The sequence below is a fragment of the Drosophila arizonae genome, chromosome X, assembly GCF_054131065.1.
Source record: "Drosophila arizonae isolate 15081-1271.41 chromosome X, UAZ_ARI_1.0, whole genome shotgun sequence".
In the NCBI taxonomy this organism is placed as follows: domain Eukaryota; kingdom Metazoa; phylum Arthropoda; class Insecta; order Diptera; family Drosophilidae; genus Drosophila; species Drosophila arizonae.
In genome coordinates, this window is record NC_142927.1 from 1,176,526 (window position 1) to 1,194,570 (window position 18,045).

Here is an 18,045-nt window from a genome sequence, read left to right on the forward strand (position 1 = left end):
GTATATGTCTTATACTATAGCTGATTTGACTCAGTCAGTCAGTCTGTCTATATGAGATAAGCTCTACATAGATATATTGAATGTATGCATATAGGAATGAAACAGTATAACAGTTTGGTACCTAACTGTATTACTTGTATAGCTTCCCCTACTACAGACATCGATTAACGATATCATTTGCTCTTCGTCATTCGCGATCTGCCATGCAGTTGGGCTGGCATATAGGGCATCTACTAGTCGAGCAGTTGCGACATTTTGCATTTATTTTTAAATGCAATTACTAAGTATCTAAGGCATTAGGCAAAGATACATGAATGTATCCTACAGATACTCTAACTTGTGCGGCTTTTATTTTCTTAGCTTTTGTTTCATTTTTTTCTGTACTCCTGACATTTATTCCGCATTCTTGCAACTTGATTTAGGCTTGGTGTTTGTTGCTGTTGTAGGTTGCTGCTGCTGCTGTTGCTGTTGTTGTTGTTGTTGTTGTTGTTGTTGCTGTGGCTCAGTTTCAGTCATCGTGTGCACTTTAGCTTTCAGCTTTGTTGCGGCACACAAAGCGCACCAAAATCGTCGATAAAATCGTGCAAAATACTTTGCCATGTTTGCCAATACCCTACACAGCACAGCAGCATACAGCGGGTGTATTGGCCCAGCATCGGGCACTATGTTAAGATTGTTTCACATTGATATAATTGTGGCTAGCAGTTTGAGCGGGCATATTGGCTGAGACCTGTACTAATACAATGTTACGAAGATTGTTTTCCATGTTTTATCTTAAGCCAAGGTATTTGTTGGTCAACCACTTCAATTTAGCGCATTCTGACAAACGTCTCTTAGAGTCTTTGAAAATAATAGTTAGTCTCGCTTTTTAAGTGTTTTTTTTTTCTTTTTGCTGCTTTCTGAAATTTGCCAAGATTACAAAACAATTTTTGCTTCACTTGGTCCTCCATGGTCACTTTTGAGCAGATGAGAAAAAGCGGCAACAAAGCAGCGACAAGTGTATGATGCAAATGCTCGCTCATCGAACTCATCAGCAGCATCTTCTTCATGTCAGTCAGATGTTGCCTGTCACATATTATCTTCTATAGCATTTAAATGTCGTCCTCCAATGTCAGGTAGACGGCTTTCGGTGTGGCCAGAGGCTCCAAAGACATACTCTCTCTCTCTCTTTCTCTATCTCTCTCTCTCTCTCGTGCTCTTGCTCCATCTTCCTCTGTGTACATTGAACTTTTTATTTAATAACTATATTGTCTTTAGTTTGTCATCAATATCATCATTATCATTTTCATCATCTTCATTTCAGATGCTCTTCTAATCATCATCAAAACATTCATCAACATTTTAACAGTCCTGTCTTTAGCATGATCAATGCAAATGTCTTTATCATTATCATTCTCATTATCATTATCATCTATGAGTATCCTTATCATTCATCACCATTACCATTATAGTTCCACTATCAATATCCTCATCATTAAGAATATAATTATAATCATTCACATTCTCAACTTCATTTATTGTATTGGGTAGTTTTGCAAGTCATCGATCATTAGCATTATCATTGTCGTCACGTATTACATTATCATGTTCATTGCTCTGATGCCAAACTGCAGTAAACAAAAACCTAATTGAATGTCACAATAAATGCATTGACCTTTTCTTTACATTTCATCTCGCTCTATGTTATTGACTTATATATCATGTTATTTTATATTTTACATATGTATATATAATCCAAAATAACTGTAATATCTAACAATAATGTTAAATATATAAGCATACGTAACAAGACGTTCATCAGAAGCTTCATGATGGAACATCTCAGCTGACCTGACCTAACCCAAGCCAATCTAACTTCATCCATTCCATATTATATTATTTAAATGCGAAGAAACTTGAGTTGATGGCTTCAGATATATTTTTGGAGTAGCAGAGATCAACTTTTGGGTAGCATAACAAATGACATGCTTGATTGCTGCCAGCATCTAGACACGAAATACGACTCATTCGAGAAGGGGGCATGCAGCGTCAAGGGAGGAGAGAAATCGGTGGCGAGGTAGCAAAAGGTGTAATAACAATGCGCTTTCATTAACTAAAGCCACGTGCTGGACCATCGATCTTTGTTGTCTTTATTGTCTTTTGCAGGCCGCTCTCTGCTGATGCTGAAAGCGAATTCCAACTGGGTGTGATGATTGCTTGAATCAATATGTAACATGCAGAAGAGAATCTCTATTGGTGGATCCATAAGCAGATATAGCTCTCTGATAATTTGGCTGTCGATCTAGCTAGACAGTCTACTCGATTACTAATTCTCATATTCCAAATATCGATAAATATCGATTTTGCGAGTTTGCTGTGAAATAATGCCAATGGATATACTAATAAATGTAACAAAAGCAGAATCGACTAAATGTAAAATTCAGTACATAAAAATATCTAAATTGGATTATATCGATAAATATCGATTTGCAGTTTTTGCTGTGAAATAATGTCTATGAATATAATAATAAATGTAACAAGAGCAGAATCGTATAAATGTAAAATTCAGTACATAAAAATATCTAAATTGGATTATATCGATAAATATCGATTTGGCGAGTTTGCTCTAAAATAATGCCTATGAATATAATAATAAATGTAACAAGAGCAGAATAAAATAAATGTAAAAGTAGGCACATAAAAATATCCCAAATATCGATTTGTAGTCTTTGCTGTAAAATAATGCCTATGGATAAGATATTACATGTAACAAGAGCAGAATCGAATAAATGTTAAATTCAGCACATAAAAATTTCCAAATAGTTTATGGGCGAGGTATTTTATGCGGGGCGGGGGCCTTAGGGCAGATATTCACGTGTTTTTTGTTTTACTTAATTTTGTTTTGGAATTTATTTTTGCATTTTTATTGAAGCTTACGTAAAGTAAATGGAGACATGGACATGAAGTGCAAACTGAGCTGGGGCTTAAGCTGCGAATTGGAATTGGACCAGAGCAGAGTTAACAACAGGCAACAAGCTACAACAGCAGCAGCAGCAGCAGCAGCAACAGCAAGGAAAACAACAACAATAATAACAAGCAACAACAATTGTTGTGCAATTTATCTTTATTTAATTGAACTTTTACTTTCGTCTCTTCGTCTTGTTGGCTGAACGCGTTTCATAAATTGCAAATCAACTTGTAAAGTGGAGGGAGAAGGAGCAAAAAAAACAAGAGTTTATAAATATTCACATACACACACACACACACAGACGCACACACATGCTTGTGTGTGTGTCTGCATGCTAATCCGTTAAATCAATTGATGTGCGCCGCGGGCGCTTATAAAAATCGATATAAATTATTAATTCAAAACAATGCAAAGCAAAGTCAACAAAAAACAGTTATTGAGGGTGCTCGAGATACCCTGCAAATATCGAATACTCCCTAGACATAAAATATATCAAAGCGATTTCACATACACTCTAGCTTCTATCTATATGAAAGCCTCAAGCGGGCAACAAAATATTCTTGCTCTGATTATTTTGAATTTGTATTTCAAGACACGCATACTCCTTCTTTTACTCATATACTCTATAATATTATACTCTAATATACTCTCCATACCTTCATATTCTTAGAATTCGTAGAATCTAACTTTGCTAATTATATACTCTTATATGCTTATTCTTATATTCAATGAACATTATACTATCATACTCTAATACTCTACTAGTATAATACTCTACCAGTTCAAGCCTTCATTCATCGAAATGAACGGACATAAAGAAACGTTAGCCCGTTTCTTGACTACGCCTTCTTCTCTCAGTCATTAACAGAAGCTAGTATACCCTTCCATTGCAACATTTACAGGGTATACGAACGGACAGATATGGGGAGGAAGGCAGAGAGAAACGACGTGCATGCCGGCATCAACAAGCGGAAAAGAAAAGTTTAAGAAAAGTACCGAAAAAAAAGTAAAGGAAAAAAACAAGTTTAATTTGATTTTTTTTTCTTTGTGAATATTAATTGACAAAACGAGTCGCTTGGTTCAATTGGCCTTTAATTGTGCTGATGCTGGACTGGATACAAAACTGATTATGAGATCATTTTCCAGTCTTAAATGCGATAATTTTTGAGATTAAAGAGACACACAATTCCACAACGACGACGACGACCAACGATGAAAAGTGAATTGACATTCAAGTTTGCGCTCCAAGTCTTTTGTCTGGTGGTCTTGGATCCAATTTATAATGGGCAGCTTATTATTAAAGATTATCTCATTAAATGCCTCAAAGCCTCACTCATTTATCATTAAGTAGAACATTGTTAAAGGCACAAATATTGACAGCTGTTGGGGTGCAACCGACAGGTTTATAGCCAGCATGAAAAGAGCTGGACTATATGGAAGATATATGTGTACAGGAAAGAAGTCGCTCTTGTCGAAACTTAAAGCTATTAATATTGAATGACAGACCTTGCAAAAAGTAGATAAAAGCGATATAGTTTTTGCAAAACTTAAAGTTCTCCTGGAAGTCCTAAAGCTGTATTGGATAAAAAGATAAAATAAAAGTTTCATAGAAAGAAATTTCTTTTAAAGAAATCCTCAGGTCATAGACAACTAACAGTATAGATTAAGCAAAAGCTAACGCGAATAACCAAAGAACATGGAACTCATATAGAGAGAGTATCTTCTAGTCAATGCACTGTGGTTTCAAAGGCCAAATGAGTTTGACTTCAGCTTCGACTTCTTATAGACTCTGTGTCATAGTCTGTCGCTAGCTAACAAACACGTCAAGGCCTTTGACAGTAGTTGCCCTGAAACGCAGGCGCAATTAATCATAGCCAAGCGCAGCTAATGATACCACAGATGCGAAATGCCCCAAGAAAGTTCACGCCATGGAGCTCTGTCAAAAAATGCTGTTATATATGGTGTATGTTAACAGTTATGCGCGCAAGCAGGATGTAGAGCTGGCTACTCCAGAGGAGCTGCAGAAGAAGGTCAGCTGTTGGGCAGCTTAACAAATGGGCCGCTGATTGCTGCCAGCTTCTAGACGTACAATTTATATGCCTGCAAGGCTGGCGCTGTAGTGGAGGAGGCAGAAGAGCGAGAGAGAGGAGAGAGAGAGATGGGAGGCGACATAGCATAAGGTGTGATAACAATGCGCTTTCATTAACTGAAGTCACGTGCTTGACCATCGATCTTTGCTGCTGTTCGCATGCAGCTCTCGCATGAAAGTGAATTCAAGGCGGGTCTGATGATTCCTTGCATCAATATGCAACGGGCAGAATTTGGCAACCTTTGTTGATCCACTGAGATCTTGTTTGTGTCACAATTTATTTCAATCTCAGTTGATCCATTATTTTTTTGATATTTATTTTAGAGGGTATCAGTTAGTCGCCTATATACCTTAAGCTGCAGCTATACAACGCCTGCCCTTAGCTGTAGCTGCAACAAGAAACAAAAAAAGTTCGCCTTGCCACCTGCAACAATTTCAAGGTGTCGATAATGCTGCTGCTGCTGCTGATGATGATGATGATGATGATGATGATGATGATGATCATGCTTATAAAGAAGCAGCAGAAGCGGCAAGAGTAGAAAGCCTAAAACTGCTGATAAAGCAGAAGATGATGCAGTTGAAGGTGACGCTGCAGAAGATGTCAATAATGATAATGATAATGATAATGATGATGATGATCAGTCCGATAAAAGGGCTGACAAAGATGAAGATGTTGATCAGCCAGATGCTGGCGCTGCTGCTGATGAGCTGCGGCTGATAATGATCTGGCTGATAATGAAGTAGGCGGCTAGCGTAGAAAGCCAAAGCCAAGTCAAGTGTCTTGACCCTCATTAATTCAAGTAAGCCGCAAGTCGAATTCGCAAAGCCAAAGCCAAAGCCAAAGCCAAAGCCAAAACCAAAACAGAAACGGTTTCAGTTTCGGTTTCAGTTTTGGGAGTTGGTGGCGAACCATTTTTCTTGACCGGCTGCGCAATTAACATACGTAATTTATTTAAATTCAATTTTTGTCTTTTTCTTTTTCTGGCTTGGCTCTTTTTTTCTCATTTTGATTTCATTTGGCTTCTTGGCGGCGGTGTTTTCACTTTCGTTCGGCATCCGAAAATTCCAAGCATCCGGCCAAGTGTTGGCAACCAGTTTTTCGTTTTCTGTGCGCGGAGCCCCCAGGCCTGGCTTGGCCTGGCCTGGCCTGACTGACTGCCCGCTTACCACGATTATTGTGATTATTGGCCCGGGCTAAAAAAAAAAAAAATAAAATAACCAAAACCAAAACCAAACACACACACATAGAGATTGAAAACGAAAGTGAAAATGTTTTTTCAAAAGGCGACAAATAAGAAAAAAAAGCGCCAAGAAAGCAAAACAAAGCAGAAGATTGCATAGATCGCTGAATGCTGTAAATTAAGTTGGCGATTTCTTCTACGAGTTGCTGCTGGTTGGGTGAAATCTTTAAGCTACACCTGCCCATGCTATTGCTGCCACAGCTGCTGCTGCTGCTGCTGCTGCTTCTTCTTCTCTTTACACTTCCATTCTCCGTTGCCAATTTTCATGTGCTCCTCTCGTATCGAAACTTTTACCCAGCTGCTTGACCCCACAGTCAACTGGCTGCCCACTAGATATTGGCATTCCAATCAATCACAGTTTTATGCGCCATCAAAAAAGCTTCGATTTAGCCCATGGAAACTACGCTCAATATTATTTGGTAATATCTTCACATACCGATGGTTGCCAAAGTGGAGTCTGCCTCCAGCTCGTAGAGATAAGAGATGGAGAGACCACTCAACATATTTTATAGCTAATGCTCTGAGAAGTATCTATAGCAAATTTTCATGCAACATGGAAAATTATTGATATTTTCTTTCGCATTTAAGTAGGCTGTGCAAAAAATCCTATATCTCAACGCAGAGAACAAAAAATATTCAGTCTGAATCGACTATTCGTCTAGAGCACATTGTGAGCTTTTCAAAAAAAAAAAAAAAATAATAATTATAGTAAAAGTATAAAAAAAAAATAATTTTGTTTTGTGCGGTTTTCGGAAATAAAAGCTAAAAGTAATTCGAACAAAATGCGTCCATCACCGATTAACTACAGCAATTCTTCGCGCATTGAGCGTCAGCGCATGCGTACCATATTGAGGGGACTCAGGCTGTCGAAGAGAGTTCGACGCGCCTTGCGGAACTTCTTGAAGGAGCTGGTAACGCTTCAGATTGTCATCAGCGATTTTCAGATGTTATCTAACCAATTGAGTGCACAGACCGACTAGCTCTAATTTTATCACGAAATATACACATTTACACTGAAAAAAAAAACATAATTCAGACAGGTAAGATTGACTCGCAAACTATTGCAGTTCATTAATTTTGACACATAGCTCGTGCTCTCTCTAGGCTTTTCAGTGTTCACATAAAAATTGCATACAGAAAGAAATATCGACAATTTTCAGATGTCAGCTGACTAATTAAATATAACGAAAATACTATAACGAAATACGCACTTTTGCAATAATTTACACAGAACAAAAAACTCTTCACATAGTTCAGACAGGTAAGTTTGATTCGCAAATTACTTCAGTTCAATCACTTTAACACATAACTCGTACTCTCTCCAGTTTTTTCCGTAACCACTTTAAAATTGCTAAATTAACTATTTTCAAGCATCTCTGGCGAAAAAAACTTAAGTACAGAAAAACAGATCGACAATTTTTTAGAGGATTAGATTAGTTAGTGGAGAGACCATTCAACATATTTTAAAGCTGATGCTCTGAGAAGTATCAAGAGCAAATTTTATGCTTTGACTTCACTGCGAGCTGCTCATACAAACGACAATTCGCACAACAAATTATCAACATAGTAACTATTGGGTATATGTCATAAAAATATCGATAACAATTTTGATGCAACATGCAAACTTATTGATATTTTCCTTCGCATCCAAGTGGGCTCTGAAAAAATTCCTATATCCCAGCGCAGAGAATAAAAAATATTCAGTCTGAATCGACTACTCGTCTAGAGCACATTGTGAGCTTGTGAAATAAAAGGAAAAAATAATAAGTAAAAATATAAAAATAAAAAAAAAAAAAATAATTTTTTTTCGTGCGGTTTTCGGAAATAAAAGCTAAAAGTAATTCGAACAAAATGCGTCCATCACCGTTTAACTACAACAATTCTTCGCGCATGGAGCGTTCGCGTGGCACGTTCGGGGGAGTCAGGCTGTCGAAGAAGGCTCGTCGCGCTTTGCAGAACTTCTTGAAGGAGCTGGTAGCGCTTCAGATTGTCATCGACAATTTTCAGATGTTATCTAACCACTTGGAGGAGGAGAGCGCCGATTAGTTCTTATTCTATAAAGAAATACACGCTTTTGCTACAATTTACACCGAAAAAAAAAACTCTTCAGGCAGGTAAGTTTGATTCGCAAATTATTTCTGTTCATTCCTTGTGACACATAGCTCGTGCTCTCTCTAGCATTTTCGTGGCCACGTGAAAATTACAAAATTCAGCTTCGTCGGCAAAAAAACAAGCTTAAATACAGAAAAAATATAGACAATTTTCAGATGTCAGCTGACTAATCGAATATTGAGGAAGATTACACACAATTTACACCGAGAAAAGAACTTTTCGCATAGTTCAAGTAGGTAAGTTTAATTTGCAAATTATTTTAGTTCATTCATTTTGACACATAACTCGTACTCTCTCCAGATTTTCCGTGGCCACTTTAAAGTTACGAGCTTAATCGTTTTAAGCATCTTTGACAAGCACAAACTTAAACACAGAAAAAAAGATTGACAATTTTCAGATGTCAGCTGACATTGAATACAAATGAAGACTTGTTCTAATTCTACAACGAAAAACACACTTTTGCTACCTTTTACACCGCGAAAAGAACTTTTCACATAGTTCAGGCAGGTAAGTTCGATTCGCAAATCATTTCAGTTCATTTATTTTTAAACATTTCTCGTACTCTCTCCAGCTTTTTCCGTGGCCACTTTAAAATTGCGAAATTAACCGTTTTCAAGCATCTCGGCCCCAAGAAACTAACTTAAGTACAGAAAAAACACGATGTTTGCCGCTTGCTCAGCAAATACGCTTGACACTGAGATTACCAATTCAAGAACACGAGGAGAGCACTAGGCAAAAGTCACGGCTGCTTATCAACACTTGTTCAAATAAATGTTCGAAAAATTAAAAACAGAAACAAAACAGAGCAGAACAACACAACACAGAACAAGAGCAGAACAATTCATAAAACAATAAAGAATGAGTTAAAGATACACAAAATATCTGTTATCGCATTTTTTTGTAGACTTTCACTCCAGCTGCTGCGCAGATGTCGCGCCTTTGGCTACAATTTCGAGAAGAGTGATCTGGTGTAGGAGAGCCCGAGTAGAAGATACCCAAATACAATAATCATATACCTACATTACAAGCAAGAGTGCTCGACTATTCCGCTATTCCACAGATAAAAAGCAGCGCACTCTGCTCACTGCGCAGTTGACGCAACGACTGACCTTGAGCTGCGTTGGGCTCTACTCTAGGAACCTCAATGCTGAATAACTTTAGATCTAGACGGAGTTTCCTAATGAAATGGCAATGGCATCTGTCTTCTAGTTGAAATGTTCGTAAGAGGAATCTGAACTTCAGTTATCTAAAAATCAAGATATCAATTCATAGCTGCAGTAAGTGCAGGATGATACTACCAGGAAGAAAATGGAAATACGCTTACTACGTATGATAAGCAGGCATACAAATAATGCAGTCAGGTAGCTCTGCGAGTGCCTGACTTCAATGAATCAAGATAATTAGTGTTGCATGAGCTGTTGCTCACAATAAGAGATAAGGAAAATGCAACTTTGTCTGATATGGTTTATGGGGTCGCATATATCGCAAGACATTTTCCAGAGCATATAAAAATTGAGTACCCCATGGACGACTGTCAAGTCGCGTAGGTGGTCCACGAGTCGAGTGGGGTGAGGCGGTGCGACATAAAGTAGCAATGATTAAGTATGTTTAACAAAACTTGCAGCATGCAAATCACAGTCAGGAAATTATTATTACAACTTTTTAACAGCGCTGTCAAATTCACCGTTTTTTCTCTTTCTCTCTCTGCTTTGCTTCACTCCATGTTGAGCATGGAAGCAAACAGGGTATGTTGATTAGATTGAAGACTGTCAACAGTTGACTAGGCTCTGTGTTAGCTATAACCCAAATCTTTATAATATATATATATATATATATAGTCTATAGCCTAGAGAGACATCTTCTAATCAAAGGAAATCTATATAAAATGTTATTTTATATAATTGAGTCGGGCAATCCGGAATTGACAGCTTAAGCTAAGGCAACTCCCAAGCATCTCATTTGTCAAATATTTATACACAATATAATATTTTGCCTTCTATACACATTTGCCCCTTAGCAGTCAGCTACGTGAAGCGCCTCCAGGGTAGCCTCTAGTTGTTCATACTCACTTGCTATCGAGACTTGAGTTTTTCGAGCTTTTGACTTTGTTTTTTGCTTTGCTTTGCTTTTCAATTCATTAGGCTTACATATGGCTTCCGTATTTGGCACCCAACGAGTTGGTCAACGTTTTACAATATGGGTCAGAGCTATGCCATAATTGGAGGATTTTACAGCTATAAGTATATATATATATATACGATTGCCAACTGAGCTAACTGTTTTTATGGCTCAAGTAAGAAATAAATACAATTGCGCCGCCTTGCGAAACAAATGCTTAAAGTCTCGGCAAGTGCTTAAAGAGAACTTGAAATAATTCCTTTCGAGCTTTATCAAACATCTAAGCATATCGGAAAGTCTAATATATTGCTTGAGGAAGCATTTTCATTTGGCATTGGCGGTTAGTTTTTGCTTACAAAGTGAAAAACCGCAGCGACCACGAGGCGTATGCGTAATGCTAGCTAAATGCGCATTTTAATGGGAGCTAACTACCCACATACATACATATATACCGATACATATATACCGATATAAAAGGTTTATCTTATTTTCTACATATTCCCGTTTGTGACAGCTTTCAAAGGAAGCAGGGCTGAAGTAGCGCTGGAGTAGTTCGATTCAACTAAACTGCATATGTTATCGACAGCCTATCGACTCATATTATATAGCCACTAAGGCAAGGTAACATTTTACACCCAATGCCAAAATACTGAAGACGTAAACGTTTCTGCCACACTCTTAATAATATGCTATCGATATGTATCATCGATAACTCTTCACATAATAAAAGGTGATAAAATCCCATAACATTTATTCCCTTCTGCTGACATCAACTAATCAAACTTATTCGCTATCAGTCTTCTAGACAAATTCCAGCAAAACTCCCGTTGCAGACGTCATCTGACGTAAACGTTCCATATATATACCTAAATATATACCCAAGTTGTTTCTCATTAAGAAACTTCTTTCTTAATATGGATATATATATTAAATATAGCTGGCTAAGCTGTTAACATAATCATAAATCAACTTGTAATCAAACGAGTTGCCTTTGCTTAGCTTTACTTTAGTTAGCCATTAAAGCACTTTATAAACCAACTTCCTAGTGCTTAAAAGTTGATATATTAGCTGACATGGCTGACATTTTTAGGGGCGAGTACATAAACAACATTGTTTACTTAAAGCCCCCCCTACGCACTTGACACCTGTGAGGCCAATTAAACTGCATTTATCGCACTCACATTTCAAATGCAGAGCATTAATGAAGCATGAATTACCTTGACTGACTGACTGATTGAATGACTGCCTGGTTGACCAAGTGACTGATGGACTGCGTGCCGTATTGACTACTTAATGGCTTATTGCGAATTGAGAGCAATTGTTTCGTAAATGAAGATTAGGAGAATGAAATATTGTGGTAGTGATTGATGACTGAAGATTGATTAATAAACGAGTGATTGACAAACTGAATTTGATGGTTGACTTATTACTTGATGAGCTTAAAGATAAGTGATTGATAAGCCAATTGACTGATTGTTGAACAATAGATTGATTTGATGACTGGCTGACTGATGGGCTAGCTGATTCTGTGACTGATTAAATGCAGGAATGATTACTGATTGACTTGACTCAGACATTGTTTGTCTGATGAATTAGAGACGGTCGGAACCGACCGGAACCGACCGACTGACTTACTGACTGATTGAGCAACTGATTGATTGATTTATTCAGTGACTGATTGATTACTGACTGACTAGCTGGCTCGGTATAATCAATTGCCTGATTGAGCAACTGATGGCCTTGATTGTACTTACTGATTGACTGATTGATTAAGTTACTGCTGTCTGGCTAACAGAATAACTAACTTGATGGACCAATAATAATAACCAGTCAAGCGGACTGGCTAGCCAACGGTGATCATTTGACGATTGCCTGACAACATATAGATAAGACTGATTGACCGACTGACTGACTGCATTGACTGGTTGATGAGCCAACTGCAAGCACTTGTCGTCCACTTCAGCTAGTGCAGCACAATCTCTTTGCCAGCTGAGGTGCTCAACTGTGTTGAAGAAGTTTAAGAGGCAAACAGGTTTTCATCTGACATGGCTTAGCCGATTTTCAGATATTCACAATTTGCACAGATACTAGTTGCGCTTAATTCAATAAATTTTGATGGTTTATTCCGTGACTCTGGCTGCACACATTAACGGCATTTGCAAATGAACCGTTTTCGACCACACACATACGCACACACACTCGCGTTTGTTGTCTCAGTCTTTCGTTCTGTGACGTCAACTACCGCAAGCTGCGCTAGAATTCAAATGCCGTAATCACAGCCCCTCCCACCACTTGCTCCCCCCTATCAATTAGCTTAGTCGTCTGCCTGCCTGCCTGGCTTTCTCTCCTGTGAGGGTTTTCGGTTGCATAAAAGCTTGAATCGCCAACTGGTTGCATTTGATTCCTGAATGCATCGTGACGTCAGCTTCTGATTACCTAGTCTGGCCAGCTTGCTGGCTATTCTAAACAGTTGCTGCCATTGCCAGTGATTGGCATTGACCCATAGGCAATAGCCTAGCAGCATTTCATAAACTGATTTGATTTATATTTATACCCCATTTGTGGAATTCGCAAACTACAAAGATTTTCCACTACAAAAAATGTGATTTCAAGTTTAAATCTTCGATTTATATTGTTCAATTTTGAAGCGAATATCGAAGCATACTTCTACTCAAAATAAATTATCGATATGCTTAGTCTGATATGACTTATTGATAAGAAGTTCTTAGGGCTCACTGACAACTGAAGAAACGCGCGCTTGCTCTTCGTATAACTCCAATCTTCAGATATTTATGTTATCGATAACTTATCGAGCATACGTCGGCTGCTTAGACAAAACTTTATGCTCGATTTTGCCATTGTTATAGTAAGTGCTAATTATTCCAAGCCCGAACTCAATGCAACTATGTTATCGATAACATATCGAATTCACATTGCTAGCCTTTTGAAGCCACTCTACGCTCACTCCTAACCCATTTGCAGCAATTACTCATTGAAAATAGTGAAGAAATGGGATTCTTGTTTAACCAACACATTCGATATGCGTGAATGTGCTCGATAACTTATCGAGCGTGAGCATTTTGATCAATTGGGCAACTCTCACCTCGCAAATATTTATTAATTATTGCAGCGGCAACAAAAGCAACAACAGCAACAGCAGCAACACAGCTCCGGCTGCATTAAATTGTTGTTTGTGCTCGTCGTTTATTATGCGGTGCGCAGCATTTCAACAGACATTTTCAATTGCGGCTCATTGAAGTAGCCAAATAGACAGACAGAGAGAGAGAGAGAGGGAGAGGTGAGAAAGAGAGAGCGAGAGAGATAGACAAATCGTTAGACCAAGCACTTAATTTGAAGCGCATTTCACTTTCATTTTTGTGTCTGTGTTGGGCAGCAAATCAAAATTTGAATGTTTCCATTTCAATTTCAATTTACAATTTATTGATGAGCAGCATTGAATGCAAATGCTAAAATGCTGTAGTGCTAAAAACAAAGCGAAAGCAAAACTTTTGCAGAATCTTAAAACGTTTCAATTAAGAATTGAATTGAGCTGAAGTAAAAGTTAATTCCAAATTTACTCATTCGAATTGAAATGAGTCAAGTGAATCAATTTCGAACATTAACGTCTTGACGAAGCCAAATGGGATGATGCTTTTCGTGACTTTACTTAATAACGTTTCACATCAAATTAAAGCAACAAGCTTTTAATTCAAACCTTTTAGTGGCTTAAAACTTAAATTTGCTAAACTGAGAATTAGTCAAACATGTAGGATAGGGATAGTCCGTACAATGGTGATGGGAACGTATATCTATAAGAGTTAACCGATTTATGGAGTTGGTCAAAAAGACTTTTGTTGTTGATTGAGTAGATTATTTCCTATTTGCCTGCTAAGCTACATGCAGTTGATATAAGTCTACTCTACCTTAGTAGGTCTTTATTCCTCGAAATCTATATACACGCTCATCACTTGATGAAGCATATCACGTTCATTTTTCTTTGATCTAGAAAAATCTCAGATTTGGAGATTAAAGTCATATCTTATCTTATCTTGTTTATTCCAAATATAAAATTGCGTTAGACCGAAGAAATTTTATCTACATATATATATTGTTAGTTCAGCTTCAATATATTGAAACATTTTTACTCGAATAAACTTATAGAAAAAACATTTTAAAATTTGTTTGGTAATATTGTGGATTGATCAACTTTTCATCTCCCCAGAGATTTTTTGTTTTTTCCCAAAGAAACCTATAGAAAGACTACGTTAAGCTAAGACTGCGAAGATATAAACATATCTGATGGAGACTAATTTCTAATTTTGAAACGATCGAAATATATGTTATTATTATATTATATTATTTATTTTTGAGAGATTAGATACTACAAATAGAATTCAAAGTACTACCGAAATACTACTTTAGATCATCATACTATCTTATAGATACATATAGCGTATACTCTCGTAAATCTCATATACATTTTTTAAGCATATACGAATTTGTCTGAATCTTAACAAATCTCGGGAATATATTTCCAAAAATCGGCCTCAATATATATATCTATATAGTCTACATCGACAACTTTTTCGATTCCTTTTTGTACTTCTTTGAATTCCTTTATCGTCCTCTCACTCACCGTATTGAACTTCTCCATGAAGACGTTGATCTGATTTTTCGCTGACATTTTGATGCATGTGGTGCGACACCTGGCGTTGAGAACTGTCACATGACACAGTGGAAATAGTTTTCAGTGATTAACTAGGCCAAAAACAAAGGCCGCAATTTTCTTTCCAGTGCACAAAAAAAACTTTGGGAAACTTTTTCTTCAAACAATTATAATCATATATGTATATTTATATAGAAATAATAAACTTCTAGCAAAAAACAAACAAAAACGAACGAAAAAAAAAAGAGTGGTATAATATTTAACACGCGCGCGCGTTTCAATTATTGAATTTATTGAATACTTTTCTTTAATGCTATCTCGCTTCTTCGGTACGTTCGTTCGCTCGCGTGCGTTCTTATCGGCGGTTCGGAACGCATTGAAAAATCGCGACGTGCCCAGCACGGCGCAAAGCTGAGCTTAGCTCTAGTGGCAGCGACGTTGGCGCCGACAGCGACGCCGGCTTCGTTGACAAACTTGCCGCGACAGGTGCCCAACATAAGCCACAGCAACAAAGAGGGAGAGAGCACGCGCACAGCTGAGAGAGCGCCTGCAAGCGCTGAAGAGCGCGCCTGCAGCTGAGAGAGCGAACAAGCGCCTTGTGCAATTGGCAGAGAGCGCAAAGTAGCGGTTTGTCACTTCTTTTGCTGCTGCTTTGAGCTGAGCTGGCTCTGCCGCCACGGCTGCTTCTTTTGCTTTTGCCTCTGCCTTTGCTGTCTCTGCTGCTGCTGCTGATGTTGTTTTTACTGTTGCCTCTGCTTTTGCTTTTGCTCGGCAGTTTATGCTGCTGCTTGTGCTTTTGATATCTCTGCTTCTGTTGCGTTTGCTTCTGTTGCTTTTGCTTCTGTCTTTGCTGCTGTCTCTGCCACTGCAGCTGCTTCTTTTGCTGTTGCAGTGGCTGTCGATGCTGCTGCTTCCTCCACTACTTTTGCCGCTGTCTTTGTTGCTTTTGCTGCTGCTTACAATATTTTTGCTGCTTCTGTCACTGTTTTTGCCGGTGTCTTGGTTGCTTTTTCGGTCGCTGTTTTGACTCTGCTAACGCTGCCTACGCCAACGCCTCAGCCTGCGCCGCTGCAACTTGTGCGCACTGTCAAACTTTATTTTTCTGAGCTAGTTTTTTTTTTGGCGTCTCGCTTTGTGGGTGGCATAATAAGTACTTCAACTTAGTCATTGAAGCACTTGCTATCTTATTTTGGCTTTTTATTTTTTAGAAGGCTTGGAGGACATGGAGGAGAGGGATACATCATATCGTATCATCTATCTATCTATATAGATAAATATAAATGTTCACATCAACTTAAACCCCTTCAAATGGCTTAAGTCAATGTATATACATATGTATATAGAGAGTGACAAAACTAATTGCGTGATTCGAAGGTCAAAAAGCTAAAAAGTTTTTTGGTTTGGTTTTTCTTCATTTTTTTCACTTTTGGCACCACTTTCAGATATGTTTTTTGGTTTTGTTTTAGTTTTTGTGAAGGTCGTTACGAGTTGCTATTGCTGTAGAAGATATGGATATACTAAAATGTAAAACATATTCTCGAGAAATGGCAGGAACTTGACGCTTGAGGTTAGCTTGAACAGCTGCTGGGTTTTTGCAAAGAATGGATCTACAAATAAGTTGCAATGTTTTTTTTTATCACATTTCAAGCAGCAAAGAGAGACATATAAACGGAATTGAGTGTGCAGTGAACGACTAGCGGACATCCTCTATATCAGAAGATGACGTAACATCAATTAACATAGTGAAATGGGCAAACAAACCAGCTCTTATAAATATTTAGACCTGTAGATGAAGTGAAAGAAGTTCGAGCAAAGTTAGATTGGATTGAGCCCCACAAAAGTCTTTAACAAAATTTGAAATTATTTTGGGTTTATTTTACGTTTTATTTAGCAGAGAATTAGCGACTTCTGCAATGCATGACTGAACAAACAATCAAACAACAAGTCCAAATAGCTTAATTAGCTTGAGCAAAGAGACGAAGAAGAAAGAAAAACACCAACAAGTATAATAATAATAACAATAGTAATAAAATATATTGCGGCTCGCCAATTGAAGTCAAAGTCAAAAACGATTTAAGGTCGCTGTCCAAACGAAAGGCCCCAAACGGAATGGGCTTACAAATATTTCAACGTCTGTCACACAAAAGCAATAAAAAAAAGGAAAAGCAAATAATATGAGTGAAAGAGAGAGAAAGAGAATAGTGAGACACCAGAAAATAATACGACAAATACGACACCTTACTATAGTTTCTACTATACTACAGCAGTGCAGGAACGTCCTACTCAAGCTATATCCAGGCATACCCTTACCCATGCTATACCCTACTATTTATGATATAAGATCAAATCATTACTCTCTATAGAGGATAGTGAAACACCAAAATAGCAATAGTAGTACCTTATCCTAAGCTACTCTACTCAACTAATGCACCCCGCATATACTTATAATATAGAAATACTTTAGCTTCAGCTATTCTACACTATATACTTATATACTCTCCTTTAACTATAGTCTCCTATATCCCAATTAGTGTATGGCATATATATACCCTTTCCTAATTACTAAGGGAGCCACTACTCATGGTATACCCTAGCGCACTGATATAGTGCTACAAATAAAACAGATGAGTTACAATATTCAACTTGAAAGACGCCAAAAGCAGTCATACGGCACATACTCCTCACTAATACCGTTTGTTTAAGAGTATTTCGATAAGTATGGTTAGAGCAATAACGGTTTTAAAAAAATATACTGAAAAGCGTGTCATGTTGGCTGGACTTTATGTAACGCTACTTCTTTAAATCGCTGTCAATGTCTCCTCGACATATATGTATATATTTATAAATATATAGCTATATACATATACATATA

At 37.7% G+C, this 18,045-nt stretch overlaps 1 protein-coding gene and 1 long non-coding RNA gene across 3 annotated transcripts in view; one reads left to right on the plus strand and one right to left on the minus strand.

The window, feature by feature from the left end:
• DAAM (disheveled-associated activator of morphogenesis-like protein) overlaps positions 1–15,557 on the minus strand; it is a 33,710-nt gene extending 18,153 nt beyond the window's left edge. Inside the window, exon 1 of the mRNA XM_089473098.1 lies at positions 15,144–15,557. Within this exon, the coding sequence (XP_089329224.1) occupies positions 15,144–15,191 (48 nt within the window). The 5' untranslated portion in view covers positions 15,192–15,557. The remainder of the gene's footprint in view (positions 1–15,143) is intronic.
• On the plus strand, positions 6,900–9,270 carry LOC108619337 (uncharacterized). 2 transcript variants are annotated; one of them, XR_016271075.1, is made up of 7 exons: positions 6,900–7,317; positions 7,382–7,538; positions 7,603–7,854; positions 7,930–8,391; positions 8,456–8,625; positions 8,690–8,896; positions 8,961–9,270. It is a non-coding gene; the product is annotated as an uncharacterized LOC108619337 (long non-coding RNA). The 2 variants fall into 2 exon arrangements; XR_001916233.2 differs by having other exon boundaries at positions 7,603–8,391.
• Positions 15,558–18,045: the final 2,488 nt, after the last annotated feature.